The 24,680-nt window shown below is 38.6% G+C and overlaps 3 protein-coding genes and 1 long non-coding RNA gene across 9 annotated transcripts; 2 read left to right on the plus strand and 2 right to left on the minus strand.

Annotated features, from left to right (window-relative positions):
- The first annotated feature begins 886 nt into the window (after positions 1-886).
- Positions 887-6,988, plus strand: slc75a1 (solute carrier family 75 member 1). 3 transcript variants are annotated; one of them, XM_088411556.1, is made up of 13 exons: positions 887-1,030; positions 2,159-2,344; positions 2,582-2,678; positions 3,627-3,730; positions 3,811-3,969; positions 4,075-4,266; positions 4,912-5,014; positions 5,498-5,609; positions 5,685-5,793; positions 6,194-6,284; positions 6,371-6,418; positions 6,490-6,579; positions 6,658-6,988. In XM_088411556.1, exons 2-13 carry the CDS (start codon positions 2,192-2,194, stop codon positions 6,741-6,743), a joined length of 1,344 nt encoding a protein of 447 aa, XP_088267682.1. In that variant the 5' UTR covers positions 887-1,030; positions 2,159-2,191; the 3' UTR covers positions 6,744-6,988. The 3 variants fall into 3 exon arrangements, with proteins under 3 accessions (XP_088267682.1, XP_088267690.1, XP_088267698.1); XM_088411564.1 differs by having other exon boundaries at positions 900-1,030; positions 2,180-2,344; XM_088411572.1 differs by having other exon boundaries at positions 908-1,030; positions 2,184-2,344.
- On the minus strand, positions 2,163-8,059 carry LOC148429303 (uncharacterized). Its single transcript, XR_015865222.1, has 2 exons — positions 7,971-8,059; positions 2,163-2,368 (listed from the first exon to the last, which is right to left on the minus strand). It is a non-coding gene; the product is annotated as an uncharacterized LOC148429303 (long non-coding RNA).
- secisbp2 (SECIS binding protein 2) lies at positions 7,193-23,331 on the plus strand. 3 transcript variants are annotated; one of them, XM_088411524.1, is made up of 18 exons: positions 7,193-7,419; positions 7,751-7,881; positions 8,184-8,259; positions 8,569-8,644; positions 9,230-9,414; positions 9,499-9,654; positions 9,950-10,099; positions 10,250-10,339; positions 10,436-10,519; positions 11,269-11,389; positions 11,457-11,623; positions 11,963-12,092; positions 13,497-13,668; positions 13,750-13,970; positions 14,620-14,774; positions 14,943-15,126; positions 15,621-15,729; positions 21,558-23,331. In XM_088411524.1, the coding sequence occupies exons 1-17, from the start codon at positions 7,411-7,413 to the stop codon at positions 15,722-15,724; spliced, it is 2,211 nt and encodes a 736-aa protein (XP_088267650.1). In that variant the 5' UTR covers positions 7,193-7,410; the 3' UTR covers positions 15,725-15,729; positions 21,558-23,331. The 3 variants fall into 3 exon arrangements, with proteins under 3 accessions (XP_088267650.1, XP_088267640.1, XP_088267632.1); XM_088411514.1 differs by lacking the exon at positions 21,558-23,331 and adding an exon at positions 16,709-17,142 and having other exon boundaries at positions 7,194-7,419; XM_088411506.1 differs by lacking the exon at positions 21,558-23,331 and having other exon boundaries at positions 7,194-7,419; positions 15,621-17,142.
- On the minus strand, positions 16,334-24,197 carry prlrb (prolactin receptor b). 2 transcript variants are annotated; one of them, XM_088411535.1, is made up of 9 exons: positions 24,052-24,197; positions 22,842-22,913; positions 21,543-21,675; positions 20,807-20,976; positions 19,793-19,965; positions 18,735-18,879; positions 18,556-18,652; positions 18,412-18,481; positions 16,334-18,322 (listed from the first exon to the last, which is right to left on the minus strand). In XM_088411535.1, the coding sequence occupies exons 2-9, from the start codon at positions 22,903-22,905 to the stop codon at positions 17,780-17,782; spliced, it is 1,395 nt and encodes a 464-aa protein (XP_088267661.1). In that variant the 5' UTR covers positions 22,906-22,913; positions 24,052-24,197; the 3' UTR covers positions 16,334-17,779. The 2 variants fall into 2 exon arrangements, with proteins under 2 accessions (XP_088267661.1, XP_088267669.1); XM_088411543.1 differs by having other exon boundaries at positions 22,842-22,916; positions 24,052-24,156.
- Between the last annotated feature and the right edge of the window lie 483 nt (positions 24,198-24,680).

Consider the following 24,680-nt stretch of genomic DNA (forward strand, 5'->3'; position numbering starts at 1 on the left):
GGGTGTCATACTAGAGTTGAGGTTAGAATGTAGGGTTTTAAACTAGAGTTAAATTTCAAAGTGGGGATTCTAACTTTGGTTATTATCGTGTAATATGGTTTTAAAAAAGGGTAAAGGCTTCTAAATATTATTTTGAATTAGATCGTATCCAAGTAGGGTTTGAACCAGTATTAATGGTCATTGAGCCAAGACACATTTCACATCGAGAAATTTTTTGGCACATCTCTTGGAGAAATTATTCACAAAAAGGATAATTACATACATTCTGTCAATGAGTGGAAGAGTGATTATTCTGAATGTTAATATATGTGTCTGGCATAGACCAATTAACATTTTTTAGGAAATAAATGTTTTCAATCAAAGAATTGACATTAGATGGTTTTTTAATTTAATTGGATTATCTGAGTAATATCAGGTTGGTGGAATATAAATTAAACAGCAAAATCCACTTCCCTTTTTGGTAATGGGGGGGGGGGCGGCCATTTTGTCACTTGACTAAAATTTCACAGTCGCTCATGTAACAACCAATCGGGGCTTAGCTTGTACATATCACATGATCATCCTCAGAAAACAGGGGAACCTGAGCTCTCAGTAACTGATATCATTTTCAGGTCACAGGTAGCAAAACGGCCGCTCCCTGACATTGATAATAACGAGTGAATTTAGCTGTTAATTCATATTCCACAAAGACAATATTAGATTAGAATGCCATGATTAGACTACTGTCGGACAAATCACACATATCGTAAATAAAAACTTTGGGTTGACTTCCACTTTAATGGAAAATATGTCCCATTGTAAATGTACGTTGAACATTGCGACGCAGTAATTCGGTAGATGCTGGGAATTTCAAGTTTTGATGAACGCAGCATTTCCTATGACGACACACTGATGGTGGAGTCGAATGTAAACCGACACCTCTTCCTGGTGCGGAACTTTCCCAATAATGGAAGGGTGAGAAGAGAACCAGCAAAGAGTTCGGTTTGTCTCGGTCAAGTGAAGTGTTAAGTCGGCATTTGACGCCTATTATGTAAGTATTCGAGATCCTTGTTAGCGTTTGTTGTTGTCTGTGAGTTTTACGCGAGGCATGGGAAAGATGCTGAATGACGTCGTGCGTTTGGAAGGGCATCATTGGAACTTTTACAAGGGCCCCATTCGTTATTAGTAAATACAAAATATTACATATTTGATGAAAACACTATTTGATTTACACCCGTCTTAATCCATTCTCCCACTTGAACATTTTACGAGGATTTACAGCCTTTGTTTCCTGGTACGGAGTGGCACCTGAAATTAGTGTCTTATCAATTGGACGCTTCTCCTATTTTAATTTTAATATTTACTGATACTTCAAGTCTATCATTTTTTGTGGTAATAACATCTTAATAACAGCGGGGTTTTCTAAAAAGATGCGTTTCTTCAGCATGACACCTGAGTGTAAAGCAGTCATGTTTATTACGCATGCAGGCCGTTTAGTAAACGCTCAATTTGAAGTTAAAATAACCTTCAATGTAATACTTAAATTCTTGGGTTTTGCCATATTTGACCTTTTTTTTTAAATTGTTGATCATTTATCAAAGATGTGGCACATTTGTGAAGATTTTACGCATGGAGAAAAAAGAGCTACTTCATCTGATTATTGAACACAACTCCCCCACAAAAAAAAAAAAATCTTACAAAAAATACAAAATGAGAACACTTGCAAAGAGCTGCTGTAGGCCTCAACTCACACCCTGATGTTCACACCCGGCCCTCCTTCAGCTCCTGACAGCGCTCATTAGGCCACGCCCCTTAAAGGTCCACATCCATATTCAGGGGCTACAGTAAAATATGTACGGTTGCAGTCTATGAAACCATAATACTGTATGAGATAAACATTGGCTTTTAATGTCATATTGTTTTTGTATTATACAACAATAGATTTACCGAAAGACGTAAAAAGTAAAACTAAAATTCATGGTGTTTTAATTGGGTGGGGGCCAGAATTAAACAGATGACATTTTAACAGGGGGAAAAAAACATTATACTTGTGGTTGTATGAATTAAACTTATAAGTCAGGGTACCACTATGAATAACTTGAAACTTTTTCAAAATCTTGGAGATGTACATTAGTAGTTTCTTGTCATTTTCATAGCTTTTTTCTAATCTGTCCTTCAGATGGTTATTTTTTTTTCAAAGTCAGTGTGAAGAATGTCAGATGCGAGGAAAGCATCCAAGGATGTGGCCCCATCGTCGTCAAGGGTGATCTGGGTAGTCTTCGTCCTCCTGCTGCTGGACCTGCTTGGGTTCACCCTCATCCTACCTCTGCTGCCTTCCATCCTGGATCACTATGCACACACTGGGGTGGGTGGGACTATCTTTCTTTTACTGTTAGAAAATAGAAAGCAAAAATACACCTAAAAATGATAACTTAAGTGATAAACCATCATAAAGTACAGGTTCATTTTAACTCATGACTGGCATGAACGGAACGGCTATTTCTCGTAAACAAAAGAGTGCTTGTAACCCTGTCTTTCTAGCATTAAATTTGATTTTACACATCGTGTGATTTTGTTTTGCTCATGATGTTTTGTGTGACAGGATGCTGCCTATCAGTCACTGCAGAGCGCCGTGGACATCTTCAGAGAGGCGCTTGGAATTCCTATGGAAAAGAAGTACAACAGCGTCCTGTTTGGAGGTATTCTGGTGAATAACCCCACTGTTCTTTTTTTCATCATTTGTTTTATGGGCTTTTGCAGTACACATAGTGTAATGCCTTGATGTGAGAAAGAAAAGACACATTGCTTTTGTCAAGCCCTTTATTGAATGGGAAAACATATACAGGAACTGCTACTTGAACAGGCTCCACCTCTTTAAGGCATTGAATAGACCAGGAGTTCCCAAACTTTTTTCAATGATTTACCTCCTGTGAAATATATTTTTTTGCCAAGTACACCCTAACCAGCACAAAACATTTTTGAATGGAAACAGAAAATGGTGCTATCCATGTCTGATTTAACAAACATTGGAACTACATTTGTGGTAATATCTTTCGGGGTATTTTATAGCGAGATAGAAGATAGATTGTACTGTTACACAATCTATCTTCTGGAGTTGCTTTACAAAATCTTTTTTTTTTTTTTTGGCAGAGGGGGGATTAGGGTTGGGAGGGGGCTCATCTGCTGGAAAATGGGATCACTTAAGACAATGTCCATGCTTAAAACACTTAATAAAATAAAGTCGTGCAACAAATTAGCAATAACTTGCTTGATGTTCCAATAACTCCATTCAAGCAATAACTTGCTTGATGTTCCAATTAATTTTCTCTTATTTTGAATTTGATTTAATGATTTTTTTTTTGAGCCTTCAACTCCCATCTTCAAAAACACATGTTGCCACTTAAACACGCAACACAAGAGGTCACTACAAGTGAAGATCTGCACTGAAGCGCTTTGTAATGCAGAATGTTCTCTTAGATAAATAGCCTCAAAGGTTGAATATACAAATATTTCTTAAGCCAGGTATATTTACTTTAAGGAGTTTGAAACTGAGACTATTGAAGGGGTGAACTAAGTATTTTTTTCGACTGTAGTAATATCATGACCAGCTTCCAAAAATTCTATTTATTTCTCATTGTGCTTTTCAGGTCTGATCGGCTCCATTTTTTCCTTGCTGCAGTTTTTGTCATCTCCCATTACCGGAGCTCTGTCAGATCGTTATGGCAGGCGCCCTTTGCTTCTCCTTACTACGGTGAGTACCTGTACTTTGCGGCATTTTATAAAAGTTGTTGCTAGGCAACCAAACAAAGTTGGTCTTGTGCCTATGTGCAGGTGGGGATCATGTCTGCCTACGTGGTGTGGGCTCTCTCCCAAAGCTTTGCCATGTTCCTTTTGTTCCGTGTGATCGCAGGTGTGTGTAAGGGCAATGTCAGCCTCTGCACCGCCATTGTGGCTGATTTAGCTGACCCTAAAGCTCGGAATCGCGGAATGGTAAGCCGACACACACGCACACGCACACACACATACAGTTGAGTTTACAGCACATTTATGCCAAGTCAAGTTCGGTCCACGTCCTCATTGGCTCTTGTTTTCCAGGCCATGATTGGCGTGGCTTTCTCTGTGGGTTTCACCGTGGGACCTGTGATGGGAGCTTACTTGGCCGTGTCCTCCAAAACTGCAGGACAGATCTTCTTCCAGACGCCGGCGTTCCTGGCGTTGGCTTTCAGTGTCGCAGACCTTCTTTTCATTTGGCTCATGTTGCCCGAAACACTTTCGCCGCATGCCAAGGTCAGTTGAAGAAACGCAACCATTCAAACCACGAAAGTGTTTGGACAAAAGTCTTCAGACAACACCCCCTATCAAGTAATAGCCCATTCCGACCATCTTAATAGAATAGAATGCCTTCTCTGGGTCATTTGATGTTTTGACTTATGCATCTCTGTCAGTTTTGAGCATTTTTAAGCATATGTTGTAAGTGTGTGTGTGGTTTTTAACAAATTTTCAGATTTTATAATGTTTTAATTGGTGTTTGGCTTCTCCTTTGACTTCCTTTTTGTTTAAATAAATGTAGCCCATCTCATTACTTTTCCTAGTGCTCTAGTACACAACGTAGTTTTGTTGATGTCACCATAAACTAGACAAGAAATGGACATTTATCTGAACTGTAAATATCTTTGGACCATGCAAAGAGCCTTGTTGAAGACCACAACATCTCTCTACAGAACTCATTGGTTTACAGTTAAATTCTCTTTTTACCGTGGTAGCGTGATTCAAATTTGTACCGGTTGGAACTCAACTATAGTCAACTCTTTTCAGTAGTGAAGTTGTAATAACTGTAGAATAAATATTTGTCCAATGGAATCTTCAGAAAATAAGTACTTTGTTTATTACATTGTCTTTCTTGTTTTTTTGTGTGTCTTGGTTCCATTCTAGGGTTCCCATTCTGGATTTGGGGACTTTCGAGATCTGCTCAGCCCGTTTGCTTTATTCAGCTTTTCTGCTGTTGCTAGAATCAAAGATCCACCCTCAGAACATAGTGAGTACAGTACTCTGGTATGCACTTTGGATGTGATGTTTGTGCCTGTAGTGTATGCACTTGTTGGTCTCTGCCCACCCAAGTGTGGATTTAAGCAACCAAGTAAAGAGCTGCCTATTTCCTAAACTGTCTGTTGGCTTAAAGTCTGCGAAGTTAAAAAAATAATAAAATAAAATAAATAAATATATATATATATATATATATATATATATATATATATATATATATATATATATATATATATATATATATATATATATATATATATATATATATATACACACACACACACACACATACACACACACAGTACTATGTTTTTAATTTGACATACTACAGAGAAGAGTGTTAACAAGCCAGACAAATTTGATTGAATACATAAATCAGCAAGCTCAATTATGCAGGACTTGAACAAATGTGTGTAAATTATTTTTATAAATATGAACTGTCTAAATTTGTGAAAACATGCAAATGTCTCCACAGAAATGCAGAGGCTGAAAGCATTGGGTCGGGTTTATTTCTGCTACCTCTTTCTGTTCTCTGGCTTGGAGTTTACGCTGAGTTTCCTCACGCACCAACGCTTTCATTTCACGAGGTGAGAACACCATTGTGCAAGCGCTTGTGCAAGAAGTATTTTTTTTAACAGTTGATTTGTTTTATACTTCAACAGCATGCAGCAAGGAAAGATGTTTTTCTTTATTGGTGTTGTCATGGCGTCCATCCAAGGCGGATACGCGCGGAGAATTAAACCTGGACACCATGTCAAAGCTGTCCGCATGGTAAAAATCACTTTATTCAGAGTGCTTTGAAAAGTGGCTTTTCAACAGTCCCTACATACTGTACATCATCTGGAGAATGCAGTGCGATGAGTTTGTCAACATGCCAGTTACTGTCTTGTTTGCTGTTAGGAATGTTAATGCATCAAGGGTAAAATAACAATTTATTATTGTCATTATTATTATTTATTATCGTTGCATGAAATAATGCATCCCAATATAATGTAATTATTATTATTATTTAATGTAATTTAAAACATTTAAAATTTTCTTACTTCATTTTTCATCTAATTTTAATGATTGAAAAATAGCCAAATAAATGTAAACAATAAAGGCTGAGTGGGCCTGTGTCCCTGATTTGTGGCCTTGATTTGACTTATTTTTTGTTTCCTTGTCTTTTCAGGCTATTGCCGCATTAATCCCAGCATTTATTCTCATTGGTCTGTCATGGAATGTCACCATGCTTTACCTGGGCTTGGCCCTCTATTCCTTTGGTGAGAATACACAATTTTAAGTCCACGCAACCCTTTTCCCATTTGTTTTGTTGGAGTACATTTTTACATGGATTGTTTTGTTATAGCGGCAGCAGTTGTTGTCCCGTGCCTCTCAACACTCGTCTCTGAACATGGTGAGTTTTTAAAAAATTTTTTAAAGGGGGCTGTGGAAAACCCTTTGCAATCTTTTAAATTTTTCACCCAGGCTTGGCCAGTCAGAAAGGAACAGTGATGGGCATCCTACGCAGTCTGGGTGCTCTGGCCAGGGCACTAGGACCAGTCGTGTCATCATCTGGTAACTATGAGGTTATGTCTGACATACTGTACATGTGTCATGCATGTGTTTTGTAACCCTATTTTTTTTGTTTTTTAGTTTACTGGCTGGCTGGGGCACAGATGTGTTTCCTCGTCACATCAGCTTCATTTGTGATACCTCTGATTCTACTGAGCAGGGCCTGATGACGCCTCATCACCGCTCATTTTAACACTTTAATGTCTTCGTGTTTACATTTTCTCATTTGTGATAAGAGTCTTACAAGAAGAACAAGGCACACAAAAAGAGTGGAACAGTGTGTGTGTGTATAGAGCTTTTATACTGTACTATTTTGTCACCTTAAAGAACAAATACAAAGTGTATGTGCCTTTAAAGAAGTCTATTTTCTTATCTTCAAAATAAAGGAAAGAACACTTGTCTGTTTATTGAAGATCTGAGGTGACGGTTGCAATTTGTCAAGTTAAACAGTATTTATTGTCATACAATTTTATTATACTGTAAATTTAAAAGCCTTACCAAAGATAATTAATGAATTACCTGATACACAGTCTCTTAAACATTACACAAACAAGATGTGACGTAGGTACGAGATGTAAATTTATCACGTTTTGATTTGAATAGACGCTTTAAAGTGAGTACAGTACAAGGCGCTGCCTCTGCGTGTCGCCATCCGCCGGCCTAACGTCACGTAAACACGCTGTTGGTCTTAACGCTTAGCAGGTCCGCTTGTATGCTAACCAGCAGATTGCTCAACTAACTTCCGAATTTCAATTACGAGGACGATGACAGCACCGCGACACACTCCGAGTGAACACACACTGACGTGACGGCCTAAAAAGGGACAACTCGAAGATGGAGGAGGTAAAGATCAGGAAATAATAATACGAATGTTGAGCTAGCGGACTGCCTTGTTGCTAGCTGTGGCGTTGCTAACTTTTAAAGGGATATAAAATGAGCGAATAAAAGCGACTAAGTGTTCTAAACAAAAGCGAAGTTTTATTAATTTAAACGTGAGTTCGAGAGTTTTCTAGACATTGATACTCTCGATCATAAGTTACAAGTTTCTGTCAGTTGAATAAAGTTTTGAATGACGGTTGTGCTGTTTAAAAGCCTGCAATGCGTGTCGCCTTTGAGATTTTTTTTTTTAAATAAATAACGGGTACCATTATTTTTAAATTTTTTTCGCCACGAGGGCAAGGTGACATCTGCTGAGCCCACTTGTCATCGGGGGAGTCGAACTGAATCAGCTGGGCAACAACACCCCAGCTCGAACCGTCATGTGATCCCACCAAACGCCAACTTGTCCCAGCACAGGCCCAGAGGGTAGGGTCACAAATAATTATAATAATACGATTTACAAATGTGCCTTTGCACTCCATTATTGCACAATTAGGTATTGCAAAAGTACTCACACCCCAGTGAAGCGCAGACACATGTTGGAAAAAAAAACTATAAAAGTGTATGTACTAAATTTGACTCTTTTACTTAACTAAAACTGAACAGCGCCTACTATAAAATCTGTTGTGCACAAAGAAGAAGGGCGATATTTTTTTTCTAGAATTTGCGTTGTTATGCAACAAACACGTGACTTCCTGTTTTAATGTGTTTCCCACTTATATCAAAAGAAACCACTCAGGTGCAGGCCGGAAGGGGAGCCCTCCATCAAACATTAATGGAGGTGACTTGTCCTGGAGAGCAAAGGTTAGTTGCCCACCCTTCAAGAATGACATTGCACAACCAGGTAAATCTATTAGGAGTTTTGTCTGAATTTTGGAGTCTGAATTTTGACTGATTGTGAAATCACATTTTTGTCCACATTTTACTTGAGTGATATATTTCAATAATTAATAAGAGGGGTCTTAAACCTGGGTTGTTAAAAATGGGGTGGTCTTAGGGAATAAGTTGAAAGAATATAGGAGACATATGGGTCTGTTTTAAATCATGAGTAAAACCTTAGTAATGTATCCTTTGAATAAACTGTTGACACAAAAGTCATTTAAACATCCACAGGCGACAACGAAGAACTATGATTCTCGTGTGCAAAGCAGTGTTGTGGGTTACATTTCAGCAGATGCACAGAGAACAGGTAGGACAAAAAATACATATTTTATTGTTTCTCCTAATATGTTGCTGGTCAAATTGACCCAATTTAAAGTCTAAACCAATTATTAGATTTTTCCATACTTTTCTTTTTAAAAGTTCATCTCATCATCATCACTTTTTTTATACTGCTAAAATACTTTAGGAAAAATATATATTTTATAAATATATCTGTAAAGTTTAATGATAAAAAATACAATTTCAAATTTTTACAGCTTCATTTTATTTGTGACTTGTTTTAATGCAAATATACATTTTATTCGTATATTTTCTGGCATTCTTTTTTGTATTACTTTTTTATGGTTAGAAATGATGTTTGTTAAAATTACCTGTTTTAAAGTCATGAACATTTATTTTTGTTTTGGAATTGGAGTAACATTTTTTTCTTGGCAATTTAGATTACGGGTATAGATTTTTCCCCATTCACAAATTGTATTTTATTGTTGTTGTTAATTGTTTGTTTTGCTTATAACTTTTTGAGCATCAAACAAAAAAAATTATAACACAATTTAAATAGTTTTTGAATGGATTATGTGATGAGTAGATGATTGTATCGCTGCTCCTTTAACAGGTTTTAACAGGTCGGCGAGAACACCAAAACCCTCTCAGGCCCAGTTTGAGGTGAAAATGTCCGACTTTCCGCAGCTAGACGCCAGCACCCCACTGGCTCACAGGGAGAGCTGGGGGCCAAAAGTGACAGCAGAGAGACACCAGCCCTCAAAGTCAACCCCTCCCTGGGAAGATGTGCATCAGCAGGTACTATAGAGAAATAGAAATACCAAAGTGCTTTTTCTCCACCAACATCCCCTATTTCTGAACAGTATTTTTTATATTACACAGACATCTCTGAGAGGATCCCCAATTGTAGCCGAGCCCCGACAAACCGACCAGCATATCCTCACTCGCCCAGCAAACCAGCCCGCGGTTTCATCGTGGGCTAACGTCGCCTCTCAACCGCCGAAAAAAAACTTCCAGAGTGAAAAGAAGGTTTCCTTGGTCAGTGAACATATTGTATACAGTGCAGCTGGATTGTTTTCACCACATTTCACTTTTTCCGCTTTTTGTTATGTGACAGCCTGACCCAAAAATAATGATATTGCAATTTTCAGCTATTATAGCCTCAAGACCATTTGGTAGCTCACCAAGCTTAGTTTACCTTTGTACTTTCGGTTTAGCATTTTTGAAAAATGTGGAAAAATTTATGTGAATCTGAATGGAGTATGGTGATTTTTGTAGTGATGCTACACGCTACATCTGACGCAGCATGCGGTTTTGTCTTCACTTCTTTCAGAGTGAGGAAAAGGCTCCACATCAGCCCGATGAGGGAACAGCGGCGGCAAGGAAGAAACGGAAGAAAAAGAAGAAGGGAAAAGAGGCAGACGACGGCACGGAAGCTGAGCTGGAACAATCAATAGTCCAACAGGAACCGCCAAAGTTTGAGGTGACTATCAGCTTGCCTGTCATTTCGATGCTATGATGTGAATTTTGGCTGTGGCTATTTTAAACACATTAGGCAGTTGTTCAAAATGACTATAATAACAATAACCTCTAGATGTGGATTTTAATGAAAGATTGGCCAATTGTTGTCCAGGATGAAGAGGAGTTTCCAGGTTTGGCTCCCGCTCGGACTTGGTCTGATCGAACAGCAAGCAGTAGAAACACTGGAAAAGGCGACGAAGCAGTAAGAAAGGCCCCATGTGGCATTCCTCAGACAATTCACACATTACTGAGCTAGGTGAGCAGTCAAACAAAAACAAAAAAATGTTTGTTTACTTAGGAAAGCCAACATGATGAAATGGTCCCAACAAAGGGGAAGAATGCTGCCAAAATGCCACCTTCAGAAAGTGCAACCATTGGACAGGTGAGGATTTTCCTTTCACAAAGTCATTTAAAAAGATTTCAATGCAAATTTGAGGCTAGATTCACACTGCAGCCTGAAGTGACCCAATTCTGATATTTTTATTTATTTGTTCATTTTTTGCCTCTATCTGACCTAAATCTGATAACGTTTCTGATCTTTTGAAAAGCGACTACAGTCTGAAAAATCAGGTTGCATTAATCCAACTCACACGTAACCAACGAGCTACAAACGTCACACTTCTACGTTCAAAAAGGCAGGAGCGGATTGGAAAAACCAAAACAACAATACCGAACGTGTCAAAGACAACTCAATGAAGGGAGAACAAGGTGTATTTTGTCACTGTCTCTTTCTCGCTCTTACTTGCTCGGAGTGAGTGTGGCGTTGCTGGCATTGCACAAAATGTTGTGGCAAAAAAACTCACTCTTCCCTTCTTCAATGCACTTGACTCCTTAAATTGAACAGATTGAAAGTATACTATACATAGACAATAAATCTCTTGAAAATTGTATTCTGGCTCGCCAGGTACTTCCACAAACACTGATGTTAAGCATGCTATGTGTGACGTCACAATATCCTCAAAGCGCCCACGGGACAGTTTTGGGCCGTTAAGTGTTCACACATTGTATTTATTTGGAAATGTGACCAACCTCACAAAAAAAAAAAAAAAAAATCACAACAAATCAGAATTGAACTTTCCCTGCGTGAACCTAGCCTAAATTTTATTTTGTGGTTCTGTGATTGATTCCCAGAAAGTCGAGAAGCCCTCCGGTAAGAAGAGCAAAGCTCCCGTGCAGTTGGACATCGGGAACATGCTGTCAGTTCTAGAAAACAAGCAAAAATCTCAGAAAATCAAGCAGAACGTCATTTCAGGTGAAACTGGCGGTCAGCAGGCTACGTAACCTCACAACCCCAAGTGAATGCTTAAATTGCCTTCTAGTGGGTGGAGGACTTCCTATCATCCACAAGCAAATGACGGGTCAGAAGAAGGTGCCTTGGCAGCAGGAAAAAATTGCTCACAACCCTCTGGATTCCACAAGTCCTCTGGTGAAGAAAGGCAAGCAGAGGGAGGTGCCCAAAGCCAAGAAACCCACTGCTCTCAAGAAGGTTCTTCAAAATTTAATCCTCGTTCATTTTTACACTTGCTTATCAGGGCTATATGAAATACCCACTATAAAACACACATTTTAAGCATACTGCTATGTACCACCAGTCCATGGATCAACTGGGCCGCACCCGAAATGGAAATTCTTGCATTCTCAATGGAATGGCCACATCCAAGGAGTTTTCTTTTTACCTGAATCGTCAAAAGCTTTCTCTTATGTAAATTGAACTGTATTTATTGAAATGTCAAAAGATGTCAAAACATAAAGGGTCACCATAAAGAAAATTTCAGGATAGAGTAGAAATGTATGCGACAGAAAAATACTCATTTGTTATCCTCAGGTCATCCTCAAAGAAAGAGAGGAAAGGAAGCAGCGGCGTTTACTAGAGGAAAGGGGAATGCTGCCTGAAAATGATTCCACGGTTGCCACGGGTACAACAGAAGACGAGCAGCATGACAGCAATCTGACAGGTTAGTGCATCTTGTTTAACTAGACATTGAATCATTTAGTGTTGTTTTGGGCAGACTGTTTTAGTTTGCCCTTTGTGTCAGGTTGTCATTCTAGTTTTTGTCAGTTTTAGGCATGTAAATCTTTTTTTTTTTAAGTATATGTAAGTATGCAAGTATATAAGTATATTGTTTTAGTCAAAGAAAATCTGATCATATTTGAGTTCTAGTCAAAGTTAAAACTGATGACATTTTAGTCTAGTTTTAGTCAGAGGAAATATCCTTCAATGCTGTTCTATTTACTCCTTAAATATAAATCCTTCATTGTGTAGATGAAACAATTTCCTTTTAGCCAAACCTACGGTAATTTTTTTCTCATTAGACTCAAGAACATACACACATCTTTTAAAATAAGACAGCGTCAGAAAGGCAGAACATTGAATGTATTAAATTTTAACAAAGATAATCAGTAAACAACAAATACCGTACTACAGATTTGACATTAATTACTGTCATGTGACCAGCATTGTCATTGAGAATCATCCTGTTCCCTAATGTGACAAAACCATGTTGACGAGTTTTTATTTAGTTGTATTTTTTGTTTCAGAAAGCAACGTTAAATTTAGTCTTGTTTTTAATTCATCAATTAATCAATTTATTCATATGCTTTTACATATTTAATCAGCATTGCATTACATGCATTACCGTTGCATTATCGGCTGGTCTCCCTTGCGTAATGGGGTTCGCTGACGAGGATATAATATCTTTTTTTTTATAGCAACGCTAATCACTTTTTTTTTTTTATTTCCATCTTTAAAATCCTAGGAACATGCTTTTACCATTATATATGATTTATTTTGTCCGCTGTACCTTACTTGAACCCTTGAAACCCTTGAAACTGTGTAGTGCCCACTAGGATTTTTTATTTTTTGTTTTTTTTAAATGCCAGTGACTAGTTTGACCACTGACAGGACACACAAAATCTCCTAAATGAACAAACTCCAACTCGGGGACTTATCCAATTGACCTCGAGTCCAAAGCAAGTACCCCTGAGAAATACTTGAGTCATTTACTGCCATTGTTGTTTATCAACTGAATTTAATCATTTACTGCAAGAGCCAAGAGACAAATATATTCAAGTACTGTATGTTTTTCAACGTTTGTGTGTTGAAGTCGGTCTTACCCTTGTTTTCTGTAAAACGCAGGCTTTCACGTAACAGTAGTGGCCGTTTGATGCCAGTAGATGGCAGCGCATCACAGATTAGTATGTGACGCGCAAGAGTTTTTTTTATGCTGATTACAATGGAGAATAATAGCAACACGTTGGAAATCGAACAAGTCCAAGCATTAAACATTTGAATAGAGTTGGCATGTTGTATTTATGGTATGGTATAAGTCAATTAACATGATTGACAAATTTCTCCTCAGAGCAGGACATCGATGCAGTTTCAGTAAGCGATGAGCAGAAAGCAAAGGAAATGGCAAAAGGGGATGACAGAGAGTCTGGCCCCGTGCAAGCTGACGAACAACGGAGCATACAGCAGGAATGTTCCGTCGGTGTGCCAGATCGCCCCAAAATCCACAGCAGGAAGTTCAGAGAGTGAGAAGATGTCCATTTGCAAAATGCAACTTGCCCATCTTTTCCCTTCTAAAGTGCCGATCTATATTTTGCGCCGTTCAGGTACTGCAGCCAGATGCTCAGCAAAGACGTGGACCAGTGTGTAACATCGCTGTTGAAGGAGCTGGTCCGATTCCAGGACCGCCTCTATCAGAAGGACCCAATGAAGGCTCGCATGAAGCGCCGTGTCGTTATGGGCCTGCGGGAGGTCCTCAAGCACCTCAAACTGCACAAGGTCAAGTGCGTCATCATCTCGCCCAACTGCGAGCGTGTACAGGCAAAAGGTGCAGTCCTTTCTCAATTTCTCAATTCGGTTATTTGATTTGAACTGCATTTTTACCTGAAGTCCCAGGATTTTTGAATTCTTGGTGTTCTATGGACCTAATAAGACTCCTAATTACGTGAATTAACTATATTCAAACCTTCAATTCTGTTGTACATTATTTTGGTCTTGGGTAAATTTGGAAGTGCAGTTTATTTATTTATTTTAATTTAAACAATCAATAGAGCCATATTTCAAACCGACAAGTAATAGAGCCATATGTCAAGCCGGTCTTTTCCCCAAAGTGTGGTATGGCTCTTATATTTTGCAATATTTGGAACGTTACTTACGATTTAAATCTTGAGCCCTATTTATTTAAAAAAATATATTTTAAGATTTTCAAAACCTGAACAAACCAATTCTTTTGTGACAATTTATTCAATATTCCAGCAATGTTCTATTTTGTCACACAGAAGGGAAATTTAAAACATATTTTTGGGTTAACATTGTAATCAAAATTTTCTTGAGGAAAGAAAAGAGCCTTTGCCTCCTTGTTTTCAGTATTTGCTAATTCATGCATTCCTGTGAACATTCCAGTCAAACCTAAAGAGTTGTTTTTCTTTATTGTGTATGTGAATCTGATTATGTCAGCGGCCCGTTAACTTTTTCAGGGGGTCTGGACGAGGCGCTCCACAAAATCATCGACACGTGTCGCGAACAGGAGGTGCCGTTCGTCTTCGCCCTGTCTCGCAAGGCACTGGGACGATGCGTAAACAAGATGGTGCCCGTCAGCCTGGTGGGCATCTTCAACTACGATGGTGCACAGGTCAGTGAAACCTCCAGGAAGATAGTTCCAGATCCACCCACTAATACATTCCACAAAATAAACTGACATAGCCTGGGTGTTATTGATGAACCACCGTATTTATTACGAGAAAAAAAACTTTATGTCTGCGTTGTTCAGCGTCAATGATGAGCACTTCTGACCCCGCAGGACTTCTACCACCAAATGATCGAGTTGTCTTCCGAGGCCAGGCGAGCGTATGAAGAGATGCTGGCGAGCGTGGAACAAGCTGTCGGGATAGAGCGCGGCAATGGTGACATTTCTGAAGAGCACAGTGCCGCCGAGCTGATGGGGCCGGAGCGGTCGGAGCCGGAATCTCAGGAGCCAGGATACAGTATGGAATTTGAAGAGAGACTGTGCATGTGTGTGTGTGTATATATGTGTGTGTGTGTGTGCATGTGTATATATATATATATATATATATATATATATATATACATATATATATACATATATATATATATATATATATATATATATATTTATTTATTTATTTATTTATTTATTTAAAAGTAAATGTCAAAGTCTGCTCTAAACGTTAATTAGGAATAACAACGTTTAAAAAGTGCAAGTGTCAAAACAAAAATTACTCTCTATAAGGAAAAATCTATCTTGTAAAATTCTACTATTCACAAAAAAGTTCAGCATATTGGGCTTTTGGGGTGATTTGGGAGAATTTCAGGACGTAAACTTCACTGTTCTTTTTAACATACTTTAACCTGTGAATTATTTAATGACGGTCCAACTTTTAAGTCTGTACTTTTTTGTAAAACATGCAGTTTTTGGATCTGAAAAGCCAAATTAAAGTTCAATATTTCTTCTCTTTAGCCCAGCTGTGGAGGAAGCTGCTTGAAAATGAGTCCAGCTACAAGTCGTTGAACTTTGATGCATGGCCGAGTGAATGTAATGATGAAAACGAAGAGAAGAGTTGACAGAGGTAACGCTATACTAAGATTCTTAAGGATTTTTAAGACCAAGCACGACATTCTTGCTCTGTGCCATCCAGTTAAAAGCTGCCGCCGAGTCAATTTTGGAGGTGCAAGTGTGTTTTGGATAGTTCTCATCTTACTGAAGCGTAGAAAAAAAAGCAATTAAGGAATCAGTGCCCTCCCGTGGATTGAAGGAAAGCCACCATTGCCAATGCACTTCCAGCTGTTTATGAACCGGGAAACTCAAACACACACAAAATTAACTCACGCTCGGATGCTCACACTACTTAACTCCTGATGTTTTTCCCTAGCATACACCCGCCACGATATCTCTTAACATATTGACTTTTGTTTTGTTCTGTTTTTGTACAATCCGCTCTATTTTCAATCATTACAAGCGCATTTCAAACGTCTTTTTTTTTTTTTTGAGTCAACTTACTACTGTGCTTGGATCGCTGGTTGGTTCATCAGTTGTGAAATTACACAATCAAGTTAATCTTAGGTGGTCTGTGATATGTTTGCATTTTCTGCGTTTTCCTGTGGTTGCTTTACTGGTGCAAAATATATTTGCAGTCTGAATGTGGTGTGTATGAACGCCATTAAAGCCGAAATTTAAACAAACTTTTATTGGATACTTAAAGGAGCGTTATCAAACATGGTTTACTCCTGTTAAGCTGTAGTTACTTGATTACTCGTGATCGATTGATCGGTGTAACCTGTTTCTTGGGCAACTTATGTGAAATGTCAGCCAAAAAAAAAAAACAAGTCAAGGAATATCAAACAAGATTTTTTTTTTTTTTTTTTAAGAAAAAAAAACATTCAGGATGCTTTAGGCAGTTCAGTAAATGCTCTTTGTTTCAGCCAATCCCTTTTTTATGTTTTATTTTTATTTTATTTTTATTTTTTTTTGGGGGGGGCACCTTAAAGCATTTGGGTTTTCCCTTCTGAACATGAGCTCATCAATTTGTATGGATTATTTCCTTCCAGATGCCATTAGAAGCCTTTCTGCCACTTGGAGTCATCGCTTTAAACGAGCTGAAACTGTTATCAAAGATCATTTTTCACTGCAGATTTTTAGCCTCTTTTCATGGTCTTAATGTAGAGGAAATAATGTTGACATGTAACCATGTTACAGAACGTTTCCTTTAGTCATTATCATGAATTGAAGAACCTTCTTTTAATTTCATAAGAACAAACCATCATGAAAGTAATTCTGCAATATGAACTGAATGACAAAATGATATGTCAATAGTTGACTGCAAAAATAGATTTTTTTTTCTGTGATTTTTTTTTTTATTTATTAAAGAGAAAGTCTAGCTATGAAAGTTTGAGTGTAAACCCGTAATATCTGACAGAATAGAGAAAAGCTTGATGAACTATTTTCAATGATTCCTAATAAATGACATGTTTGGATGAGGTGACTTTTCCCCCCTCTTATGTTTCTTATATTCTACTCACCAAAATTGCCCCCAAACACATTTTTAGGAGTGTCGGCACCTCATAAACACACAATTTCATTCTGGAAATGTGGAAAAAATGTCGTCAAAGTCAAGTAATAAATCAATACTTAAATACATTAAGGACATTAATTTCCAGAAACTTAAGTATTAAATTGTTACTTACGTATCTGAGATAAAAAATAAAAAAAAGTGAAAATACATCCCTGGCATTGAATGACTTAACAGGATGCATGAAAAAGGCTCAAACACCATGCCTGAAATTAACTAACAAAAATTAACAAAGTAACTCAAACATTATAAGATATCCCCAATGTTATTCAAATTGAGGACAACCAAAATAAATGAATATCCTTCTCTGCCATTGACCACTATTGACATCAAGTATCCATTTTTTACCAGGCTGGCGATGAATGAGTTCAAAAAGAAGTTGGTCATTTTAATTTGTGAAAGCAAAAGTATCCTGGTCAAAATGTATGTATTTTAGGCTACCTGGACTTGCCCTGTGCCCAAAACTCAATTCAGTACACCACTTTCATGTCTCCATTGTTATTCGTGGACGGAAGATGGAACCAAATAAGAGTCCATGGAGTATTATCCTTCAGTTTGTGAGGGACGTATTCGCAACAGTTGGGATGGTGTCCACGTATCCGCTGTTTATGAGATCTGCATCCCTACGAGGAGGTTTGGACGCCACCTTCTTGTGGCATTCCAGATGGATGCAATTTTTCTGCAGCAAGAGCATCTTACTGTCCACGATCATGCCATAGTCTCCATGGAAGTTCTCGGATCCAGAAACGTCCTTGCTCTCAAGAAGAAAGACATTGTCGGATGTCACATCTTTGACTCTGCTGTAGTTAGACTCAAGCTCCACGTGTGTCTCGAAGTCCACGTAACTACCATTGGTTGAAAAATCATCTTCCTGGTTGACGGCAGGTGTCGATTTAAAATTCCCCTCAACTCCATTTTTCTTAAGCTGGTGGTGAGAGCTGAAGTAGGTAGAAATCACCACGCTCCTCTGCTGAAGCCCTGCGTTGTGGTCGGACACGATTAGGTAGTCATCCATGTAGTCCTTCCAGGCCACCACAGGAGGGAAGTCCTGGTGGATGATCAGCGCACTCCTGAGGTCTTTGGGTTGACCGCTCTGCAAGGAAATGTGGGGTTTCATTCAATCATGCTAGCTCTCCCAATTTGGAGGATCGGGGTTATTTGGGGGGGAAAAAAAAAAACAACCTTTACAAGGTGGAAGTCAATCCCTCGTATCTTTGGACCCGGAACAGGCGGAAGCAGATACTTTATCACACTGCGGGGAATAAACCGCCACTTAAAGAATCTTTAGCTGCTTTAACACCAGTAGGGATTTTCATAAGAACGTACCTTTCTCTCTTCATGAACACGATGCACAGAGCTGTGAGAAACAGAAAGCCAAAGAAAGCTAAAACTGTCACCCAAAAGGGTTTCTCTTTCTCTATACCTAGGGCAAAATAAGAGAATCTTCACTGATTATTCAGTAAGTGTTTGACTGGAGTCTTGGGTCAAAGTAAAGATGGACTCGCCACTGTTGGGAATCTTCACGTAGGAGGCGTCACTCCAGGAGCTCCAGGAGCTGTGGTCCAGTTGGCAGCGCACCTGTACCACCATCACCACCCCAGGATGGACGCCGTAGAGTGTGAATTGAGTTTTTGTACCAGTATTGTACTCCTAGAAAATGAAGCCATCAGTCGTCGAAATAAGACGTTCGTCGTGAGAATCAACAGTAGTAGAAACAAAACATTTTGATGACATCGAGTTTTCATCACGTCTCGATTGGTTCCAAAACTACTGGGTCTGAAGAATGGATTATAGATTAATTTAGCAATGTGAGATAGCTGGAAATGTTCCGTTTTTAATGGTATTCACGTTCTTAGGAGTGATGTGGCGTTCACCGGCAAATCAAGTCTTTTGAATAGCCATTCGCTGTTCGATGGGACCAGTCTTTGTAAGGATTCGTTCATACCCTTCATACCCACACCCTCCCCCTCACCAACACTCACTTCAGCAGAGCATGCCATTATAGCGTCATACCGGTTTTTTGTTTTTTGTTTGTTTGTTTGTTTTAAGCTCTGGGGCAAGTGCAAAAAACAAACAAACAAACACAGCGACCGAGTGGGAGAGAGAAGGGAGGGGCAGAGGTGGAGCGGAGGAGCTGCTGAAGACGCATGTGGCTACAGACTAGATATGATGGATTTGATAGCGTTTGTCATATTTCAGAAGTAACATTTGGGTATGGTCTCCCATGTTCCCTATGACGAATTAATTTATGGTAGAAGATAAGATAGTACTTGTCATAGTAATGTTTAGGACTAGAATATTGTTAATTAAGATAGTACTAAAGACGTTAATCCCATATCAAACCACGACAAATCTAGATTGGACTCGACTAAGACTGTGTCAGACTAATGCGTACAAAACTATGAAAGTTCTCCAGACAGAAGTTGACTTCTTTTGTCCATAGAAACTCAGTACATTCTTTTGCCAGCAAATGATACTGAGTCTTCCACAAACGAACAAACTTTTCAAACGGAAAATCTTTTCCTTGACCTCATCGGTTCATATTCTGCTTTAAGACTGGTACCTTGTAGTTGTTGTTGTCTCCTCCTTGTTGCCGAGCTCTTATCTGATATTTCGGTGTGACCCAGCCAGACTTGGTGTCCACATTCTTGGGATGCTCCCAGCTCACGTGCAAACTATGACTTTGTACTTGGTCTTCCGTCGTTAGCGTTACGTGCTCAGGTGCGTCGGGCTTCACTGAAATGATGGAACCATGCGCAGCAGAATTTATAAGTTGGTTTCTTAGGCCTGGGATTCATTTTGTCTCTTACCAGTGGTTTGTGATCCAAAATTATCTGGAGTATTATTGACATGTATATTCTATTAAAACATACAGCTCATTAATCCTCACTCATCAAATCAAAACAAAGGGATTTCATAATTAGATCTGCAACATGTTTCACACCCTGTACGGACCTGTTCCGCCTCATTCTCCTTAATTTCTCTTCCGTCATACTGTACTTTTCCAGTACTTGGCAAATGGAAACAACGTTAGACATTAACACGGTTGACATACGCCAAGATGAAGCTATAAATAGATAACAAAGTGTCAAAACAATTTTTCAGGATTACTTTCCGATATAAGGGACTCGACACCTGCCTATTTGCGGTTTTTGTTGAGATGAAAAGCCAATTATTTCTTCAGCAACATTGATAACACCGACAGCTAGGGATGGGAATTGAAAAGTGGTTATTTTGAAAACAGCTTACCAGTCATTCAGTCACAGAGAATCTTTTTTTTCTCTTGTCTGACAATTCTACCAATTGACTCAGCTTGGTTGCAAATGAGTTATGACTTGAAACGCAAGACGTGTATTTCTGTTCTGAATTTTTCCAACATGACGTGAAACAACATTGTCCCACATAAAAGATGATGGGGGGGGGGGGGGGTAACAGTCTTACTTTCAGAATTTGAACCTTTCATTTCTTCAAAGAAACATGCAGAAACTATTCATAAAGAAACGTTCACATTTGCTAATATGCACTAAGAATAAAAAAATAAATCTGCATCTTCAGCTGTTTTTTTTTCAAGGCTCACCAATTTCCATCACATCGATCTTTAAGATGTTTGAAGTGGCGTTCCCCAGGGCATTTGTGGCCACCATTGTCAAGTAGTAGTCCACCCAAATGGACGTATAGTTCCTGTCAAAGAAGCAGGTGTTTTTCCCAGCCGAGTGGTAGTCTGGACACTCGTGTGTCCCCTCCAGTCTAAGACAGTCAAAACATGATGGTCATTTTAATCATTTATATGTTGTTGTGTCTCAGCAGGATTCCACACAAAAGGTTTCTGTAACTTTTTGATAATTACACATAAGCCTGGCTCAAATTGATCCCGGGTGTTATTCGTATTCCAGAGAACACACAGGTAAAAATTAAGTATTTCCTTTGTTTGTGAAAATCTTTGACACTTTCGGATGAAGACAAACCTTTAGGTTATATTGACCCTAAGACATTATTACTGTTCTTAAAAAAACAAAACATAAATCACTGGTGAAAACAAAACAAAGAATTTGGATTATGCACATTACTGACACATTTGAGTGACGAAATACATCCAGGCTCTATGTGACCCAGAGAAATTATTTCTTTTCCTTGCAAACAAACATAACAGGACAGTTAAGAGGTCTCTTATTATGTGTTCTACTGGGAGGGAAAACGCTTTCTTATGATGGTAGGGGCCCTATACCTTTCCTACACAAAGATTTTTACGGGTAATGACATGCACGGTTGTTTAACGTGACCTATCTTATCATTAGGGTAATCAGCCTTCTGACCCTTCTCTCTGGTAGTATAGGCGGTACGAAGTGGGAAGTCCTCCATGGTCGCCTGGCTCCCACCAGCAGGTGAACGTCTCCTTCTCGGGCGACCGGCAACCGAGCAGGACCGGTCTGCCCGGCGGAGACCTGTCTGGAAACAAGTGTACGATAAACAAAGGATTGAGTTCTCTCAGTCAACTTTTTTCCTTTATTATTGTGACTTTTGAACTGTAGAATTCAAGTAAAAACATCCATCAATTTTTCCAGAGCCGTTTATCCTCACAAGGGTCGCAGGCCTGCTGGTGCCTATCCCAGCTGACTATGGGCAGTAGGCCGGGGACACCCTGACCTGGTTGCCAGCCAATCGCGGGGCGCACACAGACGAACAAGCATTCACACACTCAAATAACACCTAAGAACAATTTAGTGTGTCCAATACACCTTGCGTGCTTGTTTTTGAGTATGGGACGAAGCCGGAGTAACAGGAGAGAACCCACGCCACCATTTAGAGTAAACTAATTTAGCCCAATTATAGTTCAAATGTACTAGTGGGTTTTTTCTGACTTGAATAGGTACAGTCATCCTTGTCTGATTTTTTTAAACTTGGAAAAAATACAGTTGTAATGTTAACGCTATGCATAGTTTGTTCAGATGCTACAGATCATGTAATATCGCTGGCTGTATAATATTTTGCAAAATGAAAAAAGGATACATTTTGTGGCGGAAACAATTTTATAACAAGTTCTTTATGCTAAATAATACTAAATAATTTGCTCTTCATTTGAAAAGAAAAACATGCATTGATGTACCTTCACCTACCCCCAGGGGTTATACCTACCTCCATTTGAGAACCACTGTGGGATATGAATAACCTGTTTTTGTTTTGATTCAAAACTATATTAACAATATTGTGACAGACACTATATATCACAGGTGTCCAAACATTTTCCATTAAGGAGCCACAGATTAAAAAAAAAAAAAAAAAGATGTGAGGGCCGCAAAAACGTAGATGGCAGGCCGCAAATGACCCACGGGCCATAGTTTGGACACCTTTGATACATAAGGTGTTTAACATGACTTTGAATGTAACTTATCAATTCTAAAACAAACACATTCCACGGGGCATGTGCACACTTTTGCAAGCACATTTTTTACATCCATTTTTTATTGCACATGAATGGAAGTTTTTACATCTATTTAAAGATTTTTTTTCATGTCCCAGGGGGCAAATGTCTACTCTGTTAGGGGGGCCTTGGGTATACCCCAAAAGTTGAAGAAGCCACTTTGGAACCGAAACATCAAGAGAAATAAACTAACTGTTGCAACGGCCAGTTGAAAGCAGCATCATTATGATCATGGCCAAACACATCTCCCTCCTCATCCTGTCACCTGCTGACACAAAAAAGTGACATCATCACACATTTCTGTGGTGAACATAACAACATGCGACTTGGCTTGTCACAATGTTTGGAGTACAAACAACAAGCAAAAGGTGTGTGAAGGGCAAATAGGTGGCATTGTTTTGTACAATACCACAGAGGTAACAAAAGTACATGTATGCTGTAATTAAGAATATACTCTTGTGCGAACAAAAAGACAAGAGCTCATAGAGGTAGTGATTCCTTAAGATAAAAAAATGGATATGTACTTGCTTACTTTCTTTTTTATTTATTCAAAAGGAACAAGACAGAGACAGAACAAGAAAACACAAAACAATATATTTTGAATAGCATTTCACAACAGAATTTTTTTGGGGGGTGAATGCAACAATGAATGTAAGTTCTTACAGTAGTTATGGATAAAATTCATCCGGGTTCTGATCTTACTAGCTGTAATAGTCAAAATTAACAAAAAGAAAATCTGCAATTTTTGTCATAAACGTTTTAACTCTTACAAACATACTGTAAAGTTCATTCAAAATAGTAAAATAAATAATTAGCATTATTTTTGTCGTGAAATTGCTTTGTTGTGTACATAACAGTTAAGTAGAAATGCAAGCGTAAAAATAATTCCAAAAATATTTTTTTCATTAGCTTTATTTGTCAGTCATGCAATTAACATAAATTGCTGAATGTTTTTTCCACGTTTCCTTTTTTATTCCCTACAGGATTGGTCATGCAAGTCATTAAATATTGATTTTACTATTCTACTTTTGTCAAAGTTTTATTGCTGCTTCCCTCATTTTTGTTCAGTGTTGTTTCATGAGTTGCAATACTCCCCCACAACCTTTGTTTTTTTAACAGTTTACATTGTTCCCTGAATTTGTTTATTTTACTCTTTTACCGGCATAACAGCCACTTTGATTTTTGTTATGAAATTTTAAAACTTCGTTTTCAATCAAATGCTCCCCGCTTCATATTTTACAAAAAACATGCAACAAATATTAGAAAAGTAATTATTATCCTTTTCCGCCTACAACAACAACAGAAAAACAAATGAAAGAAAAAAATATTTCTTTTATTTCCCCCTCCCTGCAGAACATTTTGAATGAAATACCATAAATAAATTCAGCGTTGCATTTACGTACCTCCGAGCCAGTCAAGGAAAGGCTATTGGTTCGAGGTCCTCAGCGACTCCAGCGGAGGGCTGCATGGAGACGGACTGGAATGCGGCCGGAGGCGGGGGCGGTAACAAGCCTCTGCTCGCCCCCTTACTCACGTGTCAGAAGTCACCTGTAAATAACCAAGATCTCGCACTAGTAGACAGATGTTTGTTCACGCCAAAAGCATGCATTTATTTGAGCAGAGTTCTCACACACCCCTTATTCACGCTCTCATACGCATTATTGAGGCAGTCTTGCACTTTACTGTTACTGCGCCCCCGTCACCATTCTCAATTCGAAAATACTCTCACTGACTACTTGGAACGCTTTAAATCATTAAATGCTCTCATAATATTGGAAACACTCATGTTACTCATGAATTTCATCATTATTTTTTTTCAGTAATAGATGCGAGATTAAAAACAAGTGTGTAAGAGCTTTTGGTAACGTGTGCACGTGTTTCCATTGTAGAAAAAAAGCAGTACAGGTAATTTGTGAGTAAATCTGAAACGGTGCGATGCTCCCGTTTACACGCGTTGTAGTGAACTATCTTCAAAAGTGAAACGATCTTTGCGCTTGGACAGTCAAAAGTGGGCGTGACTCGTCCCTTATTT

Source organism: Hippichthys cyanospilos, chromosome 1 (genome assembly GCF_059441005.1).
Source record: "Hippichthys cyanospilos isolate Australia breed blue-spotted pipefish chromosome 1, RoL_Hcya_1.0, whole genome shotgun sequence".
Lineage (NCBI taxonomy): Eukaryota > Metazoa > Chordata > Actinopteri > Syngnathiformes > Syngnathidae > Hippichthys > Hippichthys cyanospilos.